Source organism: Aspergillus uvarum (genome assembly GCF_003184745.1).
Source record: "Aspergillus uvarum CBS 121591 unplaced genomic scaffold BO82scaffold_43, whole genome shotgun sequence".
Classification (NCBI taxonomy): Eukaryota; Fungi; Ascomycota; class Eurotiomycetes; order Eurotiales; family Aspergillaceae; genus Aspergillus; species Aspergillus uvarum.
This window is the reverse complement of record NW_020291340.1, coordinates 264,795-279,768: the sequence shown is the minus strand read 5'-3', so window position 1 is coordinate 279,768 and position 14,974 is coordinate 264,795. Positions and strand designations below refer to the sequence as shown.

General features: G+C 53.1%; 5 protein-coding genes across 5 annotated transcripts; all 5 read right to left on the bottom strand.

The window, feature by feature from the left end:
- Positions 1-436: 436 nt before the first annotated feature.
- Positions 437-2,297, bottom strand: BO82DRAFT_356195 (NUDIX hydrolase). The gene is made up of 5 exons (XM_025635661.1): positions 2,016-2,297; positions 1,536-1,692; positions 1,423-1,449; positions 989-1,357; positions 437-887 (listed from the first exon to the last, which is right to left on the bottom strand). Exons 1-5 carry the CDS (start codon positions 2,040-2,042, stop codon positions 559-561), a joined length of 909 nt encoding a protein of 302 aa, XP_025489969.1. The 5' UTR covers positions 2,043-2,297; the 3' UTR covers positions 437-558.
- A 303-nt stretch (positions 2,298-2,600) lies between these two features.
- Positions 2,601-4,832, bottom strand: BO82DRAFT_356194 (MRS7 family protein). Its single transcript, XM_025635660.1, has 3 exons — positions 4,621-4,832; positions 3,984-4,519; positions 2,601-3,889 (listed from the first exon to the last, which is right to left on the bottom strand). Exons 1-3 carry the CDS (start codon positions 4,685-4,687, stop codon positions 2,834-2,836), a joined length of 1,659 nt encoding a protein of 552 aa, XP_025489968.1. The 5' UTR covers positions 4,688-4,832; the 3' UTR covers positions 2,601-2,833.
- A 290-nt stretch (positions 4,833-5,122) lies between these two features.
- Positions 5,123-7,335, bottom strand: BO82DRAFT_356192 (glycerophosphocholine acyltransferase). Its single transcript, XM_025635659.1, has 2 exons — positions 6,173-7,335; positions 5,123-6,113 (listed from the first exon to the last, which is right to left on the bottom strand). Exons 1-2 carry the CDS (start codon positions 7,090-7,092, stop codon positions 5,357-5,359), a joined length of 1,677 nt encoding a protein of 558 aa, XP_025489967.1. The 5' UTR covers positions 7,093-7,335; the 3' UTR covers positions 5,123-5,356.
- A 690-nt stretch (positions 7,336-8,025) lies between these two features.
- Positions 8,026-9,671, bottom strand: BO82DRAFT_366603 (DUF2841 domain-containing protein; the record flags this gene model as incomplete). Its single annotated transcript, XM_025637048.1, has 5 exons — positions 8,026-8,534; positions 8,601-8,786; positions 8,846-9,346; positions 9,398-9,581; positions 9,648-9,671. 5 exons carry the CDS (start codon positions 9,669-9,671, stop codon positions 8,026-8,028), a joined length of 1,404 nt encoding a protein of 467 aa, XP_025489966.1.
- A 3,345-nt stretch (positions 9,672-13,016) lies between these two features.
- BO82DRAFT_288122 (glycosyl hydrolase family 79 C-terminal domain-containing protein) lies at positions 13,017-14,961 on the bottom strand (the record flags this gene model as incomplete). Its single annotated transcript, XM_025631611.1, has 4 exons — positions 13,017-13,824; positions 13,928-14,446; positions 14,500-14,599; positions 14,754-14,961. The coding sequence occupies 4 exons, from the start codon at positions 14,959-14,961 to the stop codon at positions 13,017-13,019; spliced, it is 1,635 nt and encodes a 544-aa protein (XP_025489965.1).
- Between the last annotated feature and the right edge of the window lie 13 nt (positions 14,962-14,974).

Sequence of the window (14,974 nt, the reverse complement as noted above, 5' to 3'; positions counted from 1 at the left end):
CTAGCGCAGCATTTACGAAGCTTGAAGGATACTAGTCTGGCGGCTGCATTTAGGACGGTGATTCAAGGAATATCCTACGGCCTTCAGACAGTCTTGCGCGGAGAGAGGTCCAACATTTGTGTCATCACTGACCATACCTTGAGATTTGGTTTGGTGTGGGCTCTTGAGCCTCTAGGATGGTCTGCTGCGCTTGGTAGCCTACGTTATGAGCATGGATGCCAGCTAGTGCTATTTCATCTGTGTCGCCCCAACAGCCCCAATGTTGAGTTCTGCAGCACGCTACCTTGCTATAATTTCGAGCGGGATCAGAATCCCAAATCATCCCCGTCAATGATCTTCAGCTCCTCGTCCATGCATCCTAGCCCGTGGGCAAGATAACCAGGCGAAGTTGCTCTGTTGGGCTAAGCTTACGGGGCTTCAGAAATGTTTGCTATGTGGGATTGATGCTTAGCCACTTATGCTGGTAACATCATCAGCCGTCTATTCGACCGGACTTGCGTCTTGTTCTCATGCAATTCGTCATGTGTCATCATAATATATGCAGGGGGATGGCAGCTCTCAACTGAGCTTAGCAGCCAACTTCATGTCCTCCTTGGTCAACTGATCCCCCTTTTTCCGGACAGCGCTCAAGCGGCCCACCTTCAGCAGGCGTGAGATCATCGCCTCGTCCCCAAAGTGGCTGTTATGTTCGAACTCTGGTTCCTGTGCATACGCGACTCGCGCCACATCCACCATCATCCGAGCGGTCATGCCCCAGACCCGGTACCGCGCCGCCGCGGATTCGTTCTTCTGCTTTTCAAGCTGACTGAGGAGGTGTTGCTGTTCTTCGTTCGCATTCTTCGGCTTGACTACTTCCTCCGAACGAACTGGAACGAAGAATTGATGCACTTTTTGGTAGGAGGTTTGCGTTAGCGCCATCGCAAGCACATCTCTTAGGGCCATTCCTCCAGACAAAAGTCGCAGAAGAAATAGGGAAGACAAAGCTTACTTCGCCACCGACTCTCATGCCACTCCGTCCACGATCCCCGATACCACTCGGGATCTGTCTCACCCTTGATGCGCAGGAAATCCTGGAATGGGGCGGTAAACACCGCCGCCACCTCCTTGGCATTTAACCGGGGAATCAACGACACCTCGGGGTCGGCGTTCTCGGCCGTGGCCTCGTCGTAGGAATGCAGCAACGCCACACACGGCCGGACCACCAGCTCCGTCCGGGCGAGGTTCGCCGGCAATTCGCAGAGATGCTCCACGCGAAAGGGCCGGGGCAGACTGCTGTCCTCCTGCGGTAGACCGATCTCTTCGTAGGCCTCGCGGCGGGCCGTCTGAAAGGGTGTTTCGGCCAGAGAATCGGCGCGGCCTTGGTTGTAGTGAATCAGCTCTCGATCCATAAAGAGTCAAGCAAGGAAATGGACATGTACTCACCACCCGGTAACGCAGCCTGTCCAGCATCTACTCGTCAAAAACCCGTCATCATCAGCATCAGACTCAGCCAGCGCTCCCCGAAGTCCAAGATACAGGGGAAGGTCAATCAATACAAGAACTCAACGTCTTCGCTCTCATCGTCAAAACCACCCTCAACGCCCCCTCCCGGTCCGCGTACAGCAGCACCAAGACCGCCGCGCGCCGGGACAGCGGAGCGAGGTCGTAGTTCGTCGGCGGCGGCGCATACTGTCTGAGTCTGTCGATGGCAGCCTACTCTCATCCACAGGAAAGTAAATTTGATCAGCCATGAAGACAGACTTATAAATCGTACTGAGTATGTTGTGTGATCCTCAATGTCCAAGCATTGGGCTTCTCTTCTGTGTGTTCTGGGCCATTGACAGTAAAAAGGTTGAGGGTGGAAGTAGGGTTGTGTTACGTCATCTCCTCCTTCCAACTGTCCTCTTTGCGCGTGTGGTAGCACCGGGGAGACCAATGGGATGCTGAACTGGGGATTTGGTATTTCTCTGATATCCTTTCGGGGAATGGGGGAATTGTCTCATTGGGTGAATGGTGAATGGGGGAAGGGACAGTACCTGAGAAACGGGGTTCAGCCGCGGCATCGTGGTCAGAAATCTTTTGCAGAAGGATTGAGGATGGGAATATGATATTCGGTGACTGAAATTGAGCTGAAGGCGGAGGTAGAGGCGGGAGGAGGGGCGCATTGCCTTCTGAATCAAATCTGCATGCGATTTTCTGGACCAAGGATATCAGAAAGGAAGATACAAGATAGGAACGAACGAATGGTCTGGATATGTATGTATATATGTCTGTATGTACTGGGCTGGAGACTTGGGATTGGGGTTGGTTGGTTGGGGTTGGCGAAGGGTGGAGGTGGAGGTGGAGGTGGAGGTGGATGCAAAAGGTGTGCCCGTGCCGGAGGAGTCCAGGGTTTCCCAGTTGCCGAGGTTGGTGTTGGAGGAGGTGGGATTGTCCGATGGGAGGGAAAACTAACGTATGAGAACCAGGCCTGTTTGGGATGGACCCATTGTACTGTAACTGCAACTGGCTATAAGATTGAGGTAGGGAATGGGTACAATTAGGGGTGATAAACATGAGTAGAGCTCCCCAGCTGCCAGCAGCTGCGTTGCTCGCTCCATCACTTTTGAACATCAGAAGTCCTCATGTAAAGCTGCTTTGTACCCTGATCAGCAATTGTACAGTGCTGGCACCCTATACAGCACCCAAACATGGCGGTTCAGTAGGGAGTCTATCATATAAGCACTAACTAACACAGGAGTAGAAAATAAAAGTAGAATAATATGTCTATATGTCACAGAGGGTCATCAAATTTCGAAAGCAACGCCTACAACAAAAAACAGATCCAAAGAGAATTCGGCGTGGAGAATAGCCTTTATTTCTTCTCCTCCTTGGCAGCGGCAGCGGCTTCCTGGGCAGGGCTCTCCTCGACGCGGTCGCCCTCCTTGACGGCCTCGGAGGCCTCGGAGGCCTGCGAGCGCGAGCGGTACTTGACTTCATCCTTGTCGTCGTCGATGTCCTCGATGTCCTGGGGCGCGGAGACGCCCTTCTCCTCGTTCTGGCTGTTCTGGCTGTTCTCCTCCTCGATCAGCTCCTGCTGCTCCTTGATGACCTCCAGGCGCTGCTTGTTGGTGGCGGCGCCCTCGGCGTTGTGGACCTCGAGCTCGATCTCGTGGAAGAGCTCCTCGGGGATGCTCGACAGGACTGACTGCAGGGCCTCGATCTGGGTGGACATCTCGGCCTCCTTACCGCCCTGGGCGTAGACGTAGGCGTTGCTCAGCACCAGGAGCGTGGAGGGGACCCCCTGCTTCAGGCGCAGGTCCAGCCAGACGGAGAGGTCCTCGCGCAGGCGGGCGGGGGAGACGCCGTGCGTGCGGATGCCGCGGGAGGCGCACGCCATCTGCAGCTCGGGCACGGACAGCGACTCCACGCCCTCGTAGAAGATGGCCCGGTCGTCGCGCTTGATCTGGCGCATGCGGTGACGGATTGTGTACCGGAGCATCGCGTCCGTGCCGAATGAGTTGAGGTTCATGTACTTGCAGATGCCCACCAGCTGCGGCCGCGACAGGTTGTCCAGCGTCAGGTCATCCTTGAAGATCTTGCACACCTTGATCACGTCCTCCGGCGTCGGGGACTCGCCCGTGGTCCGAATCTTCTTGAAGAACTCGGTGAACTCCTCGTTCTTCACCGTCGCCGCCGTCACGGGGAGACCCGATTCCCGCAGGGTGTCCTTCAGGAAGCCTGAGACCTCCTTCCGGGTGGAGCTGAGCTTCAGCGCCTTCTTCTCGCGGCCCTTCTGGCCCTCGTAGGTGCTGGGCAGCATGTTGGGGAAGAGCTTCAGGGCGACCGGAAGCAGCAATTCGGCGAAGGGGATGATCACGAACATGGAGAATGGAACCAGACGTCCCAGATCGGACACCGTTCTGCGAAGCTATTTTGAATGAAAGGCTGAATCAGCGAAGGCGTGTCTCCCTGACCGCACAACAACCAAAAGGCCGGCCGCGAAATCTTGCTGCAGTACTCACCTGGCGGTGCTCTCTCCGGCTGAGTTCGTAGCCCGCAGCCATCTTCAGCGCAAGGCGAGAACTGATCTTGACCTCGGTGGCCAAAAGCTTCGTACCGTCCCAGTAGTGCTGGGCTTCCTTCTTGATCTTCTGGCCGAGCGTCAACTTCTTCGTCTCCTTCTTCTCATCGGTCTTCTTGTCGGCATCCGTGCTCTTGGCCGTCGTCAATTCACTCGAGGTTTCCGTGCCGGATGTCTTGGCAGGGGCCGTGACGGACTGTTCGGACGCAGGAACCACCTGTTGAGCGGTACCCTTGCTGCTGGCGAGCTGTTGCTGCTGCTCCGCAGCGAGCGGCTTCTTGGCTTGTTCGGCATTGAAGCCGGGGGGAGGGAGAGGGTCAGAGGAAGACGATGTGGAAGAGGATGGCTCGGTGGCATAGCCGCGCTGGTGTGGGACGAGGATCGCAAGGGCCGAGATGTGGGATGGCAGTCCTCTGCCGTTGAGGCGGAGGTTTGCGGCGGTGTTCGCAGCCAACGCTCCGGTCAAACGCGGTCGGACTAGAGACGCATCACATCGGGATTAGCAATCACATTGTTCACTAGCAAGTATACCTTGCTGCCGGACTGACCCGCTCAAGAACAAAAAGCTGGATACATACCGACCAGGTTTGAGCGCAGCGCACCACTGCCGCGCATAAGGCTAGCTGACCTCAATGTGACGGACATGGCGGAAATCTAGAAAATCGAGAAGCTCGGGGCAACGAGCGAGGGCAACAGATATGCACAGCAATGCGAGATCAGAGAGTAGTCTGTAATCACAGCGAAACACACAGGTATAATCAGAGGCGATAATAGTTTGGAACTCGGGGAGGGAAGTTTGTCGTCGTAGTGTCGTCGGCGAAGGTCTGGAGCAGAGGTGGCTACTTCACGTGACCCCTCCGGTCTTCGGGGATAAAATGGATTTTGTCGCCGCCCAATCGGGAGCTCCGCCTCGCAGTCCCGTCCGTCTCTTCCTAATCCCGCCGGCGAGCGAGTCCGCCTTCCTGCGAGTATTTCGGAGAACTAATTGTCCACTGGTGAGTCAGAGCCCGGGCACTCATGCAGATTCCAAGGGAAATTAAAATATGTCATTAGCTTCAAAAGAAATTCATTCAAGTCATCATAAGAACAACTTCCACTCTATCTAATGGCTATATCAAGACGCATAACTAACTACATAGTCAACTAAAATCAGGCTAATCCAGCATTGCTCCAAGTGTAGAAAGGGAAGGAACGACTATCGAGTTGGGTATCGTGTTGGAGCCATTCAAAATGCGATCACAGCCCCAGAGAATGTGCAAGTAAAACCACCAAGACCATAGAGTAAAAAGTAAACCCTTCGCATAGATAGAAGAATCACGATCGTTCCCGCACAGTGGAGTCGGTGCTGGGAACTGCAGCGCTCTCAACGCCAGTAGAAGCCGCAGGGGCATCCAGAAGAGGGATTGCATCAATGCTAGCCTTGCTGGGCTCAGCGCTTCCGGCGGTAGTCGACTCGACGTGGGCCTTATCGGCAGAAGATGCGCCCTGATCAGACGGTAGCAGCATTGGGCTGATTGCTCCCTCGGGAGACGAATGCCACCGAGCTACATCTTTCTTGAGTTCCTCCAGCTCTTTCTGGAAGCGCTTGCCAAAGATGTCAATGTAATATGTGGCACCGTTGTGCACACTAAGAATGAAGAGAGCGGTGAGGAAAGCTCCACTGGCCCACCGAGACCAAAACCAAAGAGGGCACGGGATCATCGTTAGAATCGCGTAGAAATATTGAATCAGCATGAAAGCGGGGGCTTGCAGTGATTCAGGGAGGCTCAGGACGAATTTGCCTAACCAGGTCTTTGCATAGGACTTGCGGAGCCAGGTAAAGCTGGTCGGGCGCCCGGCAGCAATCTTCTCCGCGCGTCGGACCGTGATAAAGCAGTGATAGGCAGCTTGCCAGATCATGTATGGTACAGTTGCCCATCCCATCATTTCGAGGAGTGTGAAATGGTCTGGAGATCCGGGCTCGCTGAACTTGATGGCATAGATAGCCGGGAATCTTGCTTTCAAAGTAGCGGCAGATGTCAAGTGGACCAGACAATGCAGAGTCACCGGTGGCATTATATGGATGAACAGACTATGAAGTTAGCTAAGCAGGCGTTCCGATGAGATGGGGGATGGCGAGAGAGCGCTTACCTGACTACCTTGTCCATACTGTGGAATACCATAGAGTTCCGCCACATGGCAATAGCAACCGCATTATTGCCAAACGTCAGACAGAAGGTGCTGATAAACAGTCGCTTTGAGCCGGGGAAGACCCAGATGCTCAGCATGCAGAGCATATTGACAAAGTAGCACAAATCGGCGAGAAAGTAATGGTAGCCTCGCTTATGGTAACCATAGTACCGAATAGGCATGAAATAGGCCAACTGTGCGCTGAACCAGATGTAGAACCACTCTGGCCACCCTCCGAGAAGATAGCCACTGACAAAGATATTGAGGACACCGGCTATGAAGGAGATCTTTTCGCGAAGGGTCACAGTTGCGGTTGCGTTCCATTGCTTGCCCAGTCTCTCCACACCATTCTTCATGCGCCGACGATACTTGTCAAGCCGCTCATCGGCTGTCGGAACCCTTCTTTTCCATTCGTCCACAACGCGTTCCTTAGCGTTCAGAGAGGATGACTTGAGTTTCTCGCGCTGCTTCTGAACCTTCGCCTTCTGTGCATTCAAAGCTTGCTGCAGCTTCTCCAGCCTCTGGGATAGAGAGAAATTGTCAAGCAGATCGAAGACACTGAGCTGGTCCAGCGCCGGAAACGTTTCCCAGTCATCATGATAGGAGAAGGAGGGGTTGCGCGAAAGTCGACCAGGTGAAGCTGGCGGTGAGTAGAAGGTATCGGGGGTTCCTGGAGCTTCGTCCGCGTCGGATAGCTCTTCGGCCATCGCGGCCTGAAGGGTAGGAGAGTCACCGCTGACTAGCGACTCTGTCTTTCTGAAGTCGGAGGATCCACTGCCTTCCTCCATCATGAGTCTCTGTTCGAACGAGAAAATCGTAGGGCCGTCACGGTTGTGTGGATAAGGCCGGCTGAGAAAACGACCTATACTTAGCATTCCCATCTTGGCTGGCTGTGATCCCAAATCTTCCGAACAATACGCAAAGGTGCAAGTGATGGTAGAGATGTGAAGACCGGGGTGAAAGTATGGGGTAGAGGGTATTTATTGAATGGGGCATGGTGGAAAAATGCACGAGCAATTGACATACTGATAGGAGGCGGCAGATGATGTGCACCTAGGATCGGGGAAACTGATAAGGTATGGTCGTACTAACGATCCAATAAGTGAATGCGGAGGAGAATTTTGATGAGGAGTCCAGCCAGTGTGCTTCAGTACTCAAGGCGCATGACCGTAGCGGCAGATGTTGATCCAAGGGTCTTGAGGAGGAAGAAGAGAAAGAAGATGGGGGAGTTAAGAGCAAGTGAGAAGGATGGGAATCTGTGTGTGCACGCGTTGACGTAGCTGGTTGGCCCGGGCGAGTCTGTTGGATTGCAGCCTCAGGCTGCCCACCGCGTCGATGGAATCCATGGATGATCGGATGCAGTGGAGTCCAACGGCCCGCACCAAACCAATAGCCAAAGTGCCTGTCCCCACATGGCTTCTCAACCCCCGAAATCCTTCCTGCCTCAGGCAGAGTGAAGCTGGCAAACATTCGGTTGAACAGTGTCATATGTCTTGATCAGGCCAGGTCGATTATCGGACTAGTCTCTACGATGCGCGGACAAGGCTATACTACAGCTCGAGGAACAGAGTGCTGTTGTCTTGATCATATCATTACATAGTTCTCTAATAATCCCTGATGTGTATGTATATACACCCTTGCAGTACAAACAACGCCCCTAGATCAATGGTGGTCCCCGCAGAAATACAGCAGACAAAGGAGTGTCGAGAAGAAAGCAGCAAGGCAACGGGAAGGCACAGACTTCATCATGAGGGCAAGCTTGTGATACATGCAACACCCACTAGAAGAGCTTCCGCCCGTTCTAACGTCAGTGATCAGTAACCATTGTATGGAAGAGTGGCCCAATAGCTCGAAGTGGCACTCTGGCCACTAGGCGGATGTGCCACTTGCTGGGCGAAGTATTCTGGCAAGCTCTGAGACACTGTGGATTGGATGTCTCTAAACGCGCCAGGGTCTCTATTTGACTTTGAGGTACCAGCAACGTCAGCTGGCTCTTTTGACAAATTGTTTTCCAGAGAAACTGCACGGCTGATTGTCGAAGATGACGCCGGAGAGAGGGAGAAGCAAGCACTCGGGCTTGCTGAGCCCTTTTCCGAAAGCGATGGACTCCTGTCACTTGACTGGAACAATCTCTGGGAATGATCACTGTCTAAACTCCGCTCCGCAGCATCTGCTATCTTCTCTGAATCTGGAGTGTATCGTTTAATAGGCTTGCGAATAGTTTCAACAACAGAGCGAGAGTCGTTTGTCGTCTCCTGCAGCTCAGGGACATGACATTGATCAGCAAGGTGAGCATGAAAGACGCGCACTGTCGTGTCACCACCTGTATCATATTGTTAGTCTCTGGTTCAATCCGAGTGTGTCAGGGGTAATTCCGGCTGTAACGTACTGATCTTTCCGTCCAAATATAATTCTTCCATCTTCCGGACATAGAAGATCTCGTCTAAGACATCTTGCCGCTTCGTAGGCTCAATCTGACGTTTCACGTCCTGGCCTGCCTCCTGGAGTTTCTCAGCTGTAATTCCTTTACTGTCTTTCAGATTACACAGGATGTGCACAAGCAACTTGATCCGCTCTATGATCATAAGGTGTTAGCATTACAACAGCGGTCATAGCATTAGAGTCTGATCTCACCAGGCTTGAACAGGTGGTCGGGCTCTTTATGTGTCACCCCAGCCGGCCACCAGTTGGGCTTGGTTAGCTCTGGGTCCATCCTCTGTGACGCAGATGCCGACGTTCGTCGGCCGTTATACGGATGATTGACCTGCTTGCGGGGCTCTACTAGTTTGATGAAAGCTTTCGCAACCACTCTGCAGTTCAACTGCTGGAATTTGTCGAAGGCCCTTTCGTAGTAGTGCCGGAGGGTTTCAGTGTCCCCAAGTCGGAGGATTGTTGCTCTTGTTGCTGAGCTCTGCTCATTTTCTGAAGTCGAACCCAGAGCCGAGGCGGAATCAGTCTGTCTTAAGCTCCTTCGGGGACGCTTGAAACGCAAGGACACCAAGTCACAGGGTATGAGTCCGGTAGGCCTTGCTGTGGCTGGGTGATGGGACCAGGAAGAGGAAGAGGAAGAGTAAGCTGCCGCCGCCGCTTCATCTCCGGACATGTGACCTAAAGGGTCGCCTGCTCGGAACACACCTATTCATTACTGATGCGTTCCTTCTCCCAACAGACGGACCTCTGACTTACTCGTATTCAGCTGCCATGCTGAGGCCACGGACCTCAGAAATCTCCCCTGCACCTCCTCTGTGAAGATTTCTCTCTCGCCCCCTGCAATGGAAGGGGACCCTTCGGAGCGAAGCTGTCCACTATGGTCGATATACAGCACCGCATAATGGGAGCAGCGCAAAGCAGATGCCAAACGTTGCATGTCCTATGCACAACATGTCATAAGTCAGATGACCCATCGTTTCTCCGGCGGGTTGGGATAATCCCTTACCGTGTGGCTCGACTGAGCAGTCATATTGTGGGATGACAGCAGATGCTCACGGTCCGACCCTTTAGCTTCCATCAGCCGATTTGTTGCAACCTCTTCACAGTTTGGACTTGTCATACCCTTCAAGATACAAGGGTCACTGCGTCCAATGACGCCGGTTGTCTATGTGTATAAATGAAAGCGGCCCACTCAAAAAACTTGGAGACTATGCTATTGCGCCAGCAGATGCCGGTATTTCTTGACGAAGAGAAGCTCCGAGGTAGCAAGTAGCTTGAGATGTATCTTAAGCTCGATTCTCTAGGTCTCGGGCAACAGGTTATATAGGTGCGCGCAACCACCATGTATCGCGGCGAAGGCGCCGACTGAAACTTCCCATCGGGGTTGACGATCGAAGGTAATACGAGGCCCGAACAAAAGTACCTGTGTCAACATTGAATTACACTCGACCCTGTCAGTGGGGTTTAACCCAGCCTGGTGGCGGTTCTGACGTGCAAAACTAATGCAAGGATAACAAATACCCACAGGCAGAGGCCAGGCAGAGGCCAGGCACTATTGCACACAAGACTTTGTGGTGCTCCGCATACTATAGCCTAATCCTGGTGCGAGTATGGTGCCTGATGAAATTATGAATTTACTTTCATAATTTGCCTCCAAATTCCCGGTTTTGTGTCATCTAAAATTGCATATCGCTGCCTCAGCTGCTCCCGACGCCCAAACTAAGACTCTATCTGGTAATCTCAAATGGTTGTATTTGTCCTACTGCATCATGCAGAAGCATACTATCAATATTTTGTGAGGTCGCGCCAACGGCGCATGGCACAGCGAGGTCTACCTCGGAGGCAACCTGGCTGTGGATTTGCAGCTTGGAAAGCGAGCATGCCTGGCCGCAAAACTGCCAGAACCTCCAATATGAGTACAGTCGCACAGGCAAACGGCCCTGAAGGTTCAGAACAGGGTTACGAGTTTTGAAGGAACTGTCTCTAACTACCTAACCGGCACTTCATCACAAACTTCGATCGACGAGTACGCTTGACCCCAATGTTCACAATGTAAATGTAAGAGAGACAAGCGTCTTGTCCAATGATCATCTAATTTGGCTATTTTGCTGATATTTGCGACGCCAATGGCGTACGCAGCTGATGTCGAACCCATACTTCCTGCATCAACCAGCAGCTAATTCGCTATTTCAAGCAGCGAAGATCACATGGCTTCGGAAAGTACTCGGAACCCATAATCGGAAGTTGATGATAGGCTACTACTGTCAATTGCTGCCATCCTTGTGGCATGTTGGTGCTGCGGCAAGTTACTATCTTCGTACGGGAATAGTATTGCTAGAGTGAAAGTTGACCGACTTTGACTTCGGCTTTCCACCAGTTGGAATGATTCCATGCTTCAGGCCTCTCTGGTTTAACTTCGCCGATGGTTTCGATTTAATCTCTGCCCTAGAAGCTAGTGCGCTTATTGCGGAGGTTGGGCGTAGCCCACTGTACCTGGGTGTCAGAGCGAGCCCATAGCCTGACCGCTGATCGCACTGATACTTTTTTTTCCAGTCGCTTTCATGACTGGCTCAGCAACAAGGTTTCAAACTGTAACGCAATGTCCCTTAGTGGCGCACAGAACAGTCCTCAGTTTCCTGATAGGCTTGTGCGATCTCGAGCTTGTATGTCGGTCGATTCAGATCTTACCCTCCATATCACTCTTCAGAGTGCTCTTCGAATTGACCAAAGAGGAAATCCCAGGGACACGAATTGAATAGCATTCAGTTGCCTTCAATTGCATTGTTTCTGGCGAACAATCAATGCAACGGCAATCGCGAATCTGGCATCCGACTATGACGATTGGCTCCAAGCATTTTCACCGATCCTGCAGTCAGAACGCTCAGGGGAGGTAGCAAACATAGAGCTCCCTTGGAAAGCTGATTGCCGATCGACTTGCGTACTAGCTACTGTTGCAGTCACTCAATCGGGAAAAGTCAATGAATGATGCAACAGGGAAGACAAGTTAAGTGACTCCACTACTAAGTAAGTAGGCAAGTAACGGCCGTCTTGACTCGGGTGCGGGGAAAGTTGGCAACAAATTCAACCTTCTTCGTCTTCTTCATTTCCAAGCAAACAAATTGCCACTCTCTCTTTCAGGCGCAGCTTCCAAATCTTTCCCAACACCCTTTTCCCTCTCACCAAGGGCGTAGAACGCGATTGCCGTTACGGGAGACCTGCAGCCAGCAAAACATCCCCGTCCGTACAGAATTATGCGGGAGTGTATTCTTCCAGGAATTTCGACATAGTGGCTTGCAGAATTCGGGATCTGAGCACTCACTGCTTCTTCACACGGGCCAAGTGAAAAGACCACATCCCTTGCAAATAATGACAGTGCCATGTGTCATGATCATTCCTGCCATGGCGCTGGAATGACTTGCCAAGCCGATTCATAAGCGATCAAGATTATGCAGAAGTGACCTGTCGTTCGGTTCGTGACGGGGACTCACTCCTCTACCGGTGGATAATCCGCTGCAGGAAGAAAAGTGATTAATCGAGCTGTGCCTTTTGTGGCCCACCGCTAAGGCATCCGTCCGTCCTTCAAAGTCTATCCAGCAATGCCATAGCCAGGTCTGTGGCTCCAAGTTTACATATCGTACCACTAATCCGGACTTAGAGTTTTCTGTACACCGATCATTTGATCTGTCGACTCCCTTTTCCACGCAACGGAGGATACGGGATAAAACTGACTATTGACTCCACACAAGCTCACGTCCCGCCGTGGCTGGGCTTTCAGCGACGACTCACTACTGATAGGAATCATGTTATGTTTAGCTCATTCGGAATTGACTATTGACTTCTGCCTTACTGGGATTGGGGCTAAATGCTCCGAAACTTCGGTCTGGTCTTGGATCGACCAGGAACCCCACCCCATTGCCTTCTCCATGGCTTTGAAACATGATGGGCGGGCCTTTGACGTCAAAGCTCGGCGGAGGTCGATGATCACGATGGTGGACGTGCTTGCCTCTACTGATCGGCTGGCAGAACGGAGTCCGTCACTCCGTACATCAGTCTGAATGCATTACGGAAGTGGGCCACGAAATCAGGAGAACGGGTGGATGTGGTGTATCCCGAGGTAAGTTACGAGGAATACAGGGTAACTTGGTGAACATGAATCAACAGCTCCAGCTCGACAGGACGTGGCTTAGCATCATGAGACACGCGAGCCCCTGTTGAGAGCCTAATGTCCTATTCTCTGCAACGATGCACACCTTCCCAGTGCTTGCTATAAGGCTGCTGCAAACGCGGCAGCCTGCTTTGCCATGCTTGACAATCTGAAGAGCAACCCCTCTTGGAAAACCATCCATCCTGCATTGACCATCTGAAAGCCTGACTCCTACCACGTCAAGAGAGCAGCGCTCGAATAAGGAACCTCGATGCTCACTGTTCCGTCTCTGCCAACAGGAACTGCCTCCCCGGCCGTGATGTTTGCCAAACGCACAGGCTTTCCATTGTTCAGTTCATAATTGTACGACCACCCATCCCAGGTGATCCCCGTGATAGCGTCACTACCGTTGGCTATCAGCCGCTGCACTGAGACAGTTGTACCAGCAGCAGCTGAGGGCACTTGGAAAACATAAGATGCGTTGTGTCGTTGGCTGCTGCCCGTCGTCGACCCGGTGTAATTGAACTCCACCAGGTTGATGACAGCAATCCGGGCCAAGGCACCGTTCACGTACGCGGCATATGCGGCCTCGGTGTCCTGCTCCAGCGGAAGGTTGGCGATCTGGACATCATCCTTCTCGCCGCCCTCGCCGCCGTGGAGCATAGCCGCCACCATGGCGTTGCCGTAGTAGGGCGCCTTGGTGCCAATGGTGGTTCTGTTGGTGTCGACCGGCTGCCAGGAGGCGTAGCGGAAGTCGCGGCCCTGGTGCATGTGGGTTCGTCGGATGTTCTGCGATGCGCAGTAGAGGTTGAAGTCGACGCCCCAGAGCGCCGCACCGAACGAATTGGAGAGCCCCGACGCGCCTTCGTTGTACAAGGAATTGGTCTCCCCCAGGATATACGGGATATCCGTGGTCAGGTTCTTTTGGAGCAGGATGGTCGAGACATTGACATGCTGCGCGACGCTCTGGACCGTCATCGTATGGTTCATTAGTGTCTTCTGCAGTGTAACGCCCGGTTGCGTGGCGCCGCCAATGTAACTATGCCAAACTTCTTGTCAGTACTCCGTACAAGTGCAGGCAAATTTACCTCCCACACACATCGAGCGAACAGCAAAACAGCACAAAAACGAGAGAGACGCACTTATGCTCCGAATTCAGCGCGATATTGCCCTTCCTGCCGAGTCCATTCTCCCACGTCACCACGGGGTTCAGACTATTGGAAACCCCCGCAAACGACGGCGCGATATACTTGGCGTCAGCGAAATCCCCGGAACACGACGCGCGCATCTTCTGCTGAATGGCCGTCGTCTTGTTTACCCACTCATTCACGTAGTCGCGCTCCGTCCAGGAGGGCGGCCGCACCGCCCCCTGCGCCGAGGTCTTGTAGAGATCGGGCTCGTTGCCCAGCTCCCAGTAGGCCAGCTTGCCCCCGGCCAGCGCCGCGCACACCACCGGCACCGTCTCCAGCAGCTGCGCGAACTGCGCCGAGGTGTTGCGGCCCAGGTTGAAGCCGTGGATGAACCGCGCCCCCGGCCAGGTCGAGTAAGATTCGAAGTACGAGGGCCCGATCGTCAGGATCAGGGGGTAGTCGGTGCTGATGCTAGGCACGTAGGTGCCGTTTGTCGCGGTGGGGAGGGTCGGGTCGTAGAGGGCGAAGTCTCTTCAGTTGTGTCAACAACCAATACCTAAACAGATGCAGGGCAAACTGCTTACTGCGTAATCCCTCCCACCCGGATAAAGGGCTTGACTCCCTCTAACTCGGCCAAATTATCCAACAAGTTGTTCGAGAAGGTATTCGGATGAGATCGATTTCCTTGAATCACCTGGTTTCAGTCTTCAATTCTCGTTGTATACACCACCTCAATCATCCCCACCCCTTAACAACATAAACAATTGCGTAACTTATCCTTTCCCCAATCATGCTACACAACCCTACAAAAGAATAGGAAAGGGGAAGAAAAGCATACCCGCATAATCCGGAAAGAAGACGAACTCAATCGAGAACGACACAAACGGATGCAAAACGGGCAGACCCGCGGATTCGGGAACGGACTGGCTCACGACGACGATAGAAGAAGAGTTGTTAGGCGCTGTGACAGTAGGAGCTGCGGTTACGGTAGTGCGCAGCACCACTAGGGCTGCTGTGAGCAACTGACGCTGACGATGGAGGATCATTGTTGCTGGTGTC

Excerpts from the sequence above, each read along its gene's own strand:
- BO82DRAFT_356192 (XM_025635659.1), bottom strand. The coding sequence starts at position 7,092 with ATGGGAATGCTAAGTATAGGTCGTTTTCTCAGCCGGCCTTATCCACAC. Across the intron at positions 6,114-6,172 it reads AGTATGGACAAGGTAGTCAG|TCTGTTCATCCATATAATGC; the intron begins GTAAGCGCTCTC and ends CTAACTTCATAG.
- BO82DRAFT_356194 (XM_025635660.1), bottom strand. The coding sequence starts at position 4,687 with ATGTCCGTCACATTGAGGTCAGCTAGCCTTATGCGCGGCAGTGGTGCG. Across the intron at positions 4,520-4,620 it reads GCTGCGCTCAAACCTGGTCG|TCCGACCGCGTTTGACCGGA; the intron begins GTATGTATCCAG and ends ATGCGTCTCTAG. Across the intron at positions 3,890-3,983 it reads GCCGGAGAGAGCACCGCCAG|CTTCGCAGAACGGTGTCCGA; the intron begins GTGAGTACTGCA and ends CATTCAAAATAG.
- BO82DRAFT_356195 (XM_025635661.1), bottom strand. The coding sequence starts at position 2,042 with ATGCCGCGGCTGAACCCCGTTTCTCAG. Across the intron at positions 1,693-2,015 it reads GGCTGAACCCCGTTTCTCAG|GCTGCCATCGACAGACTCAG; the intron begins GTACTGTCCCTT and ends GGATGAGAGTAG. Across the intron at positions 888-988 it reads GCATGAGAGTCGGTGGCGAA|TGCATCAATTCTTCGTTCCA; the intron begins GTAAGCTTTGTC and ends CCTACCAAAAAG.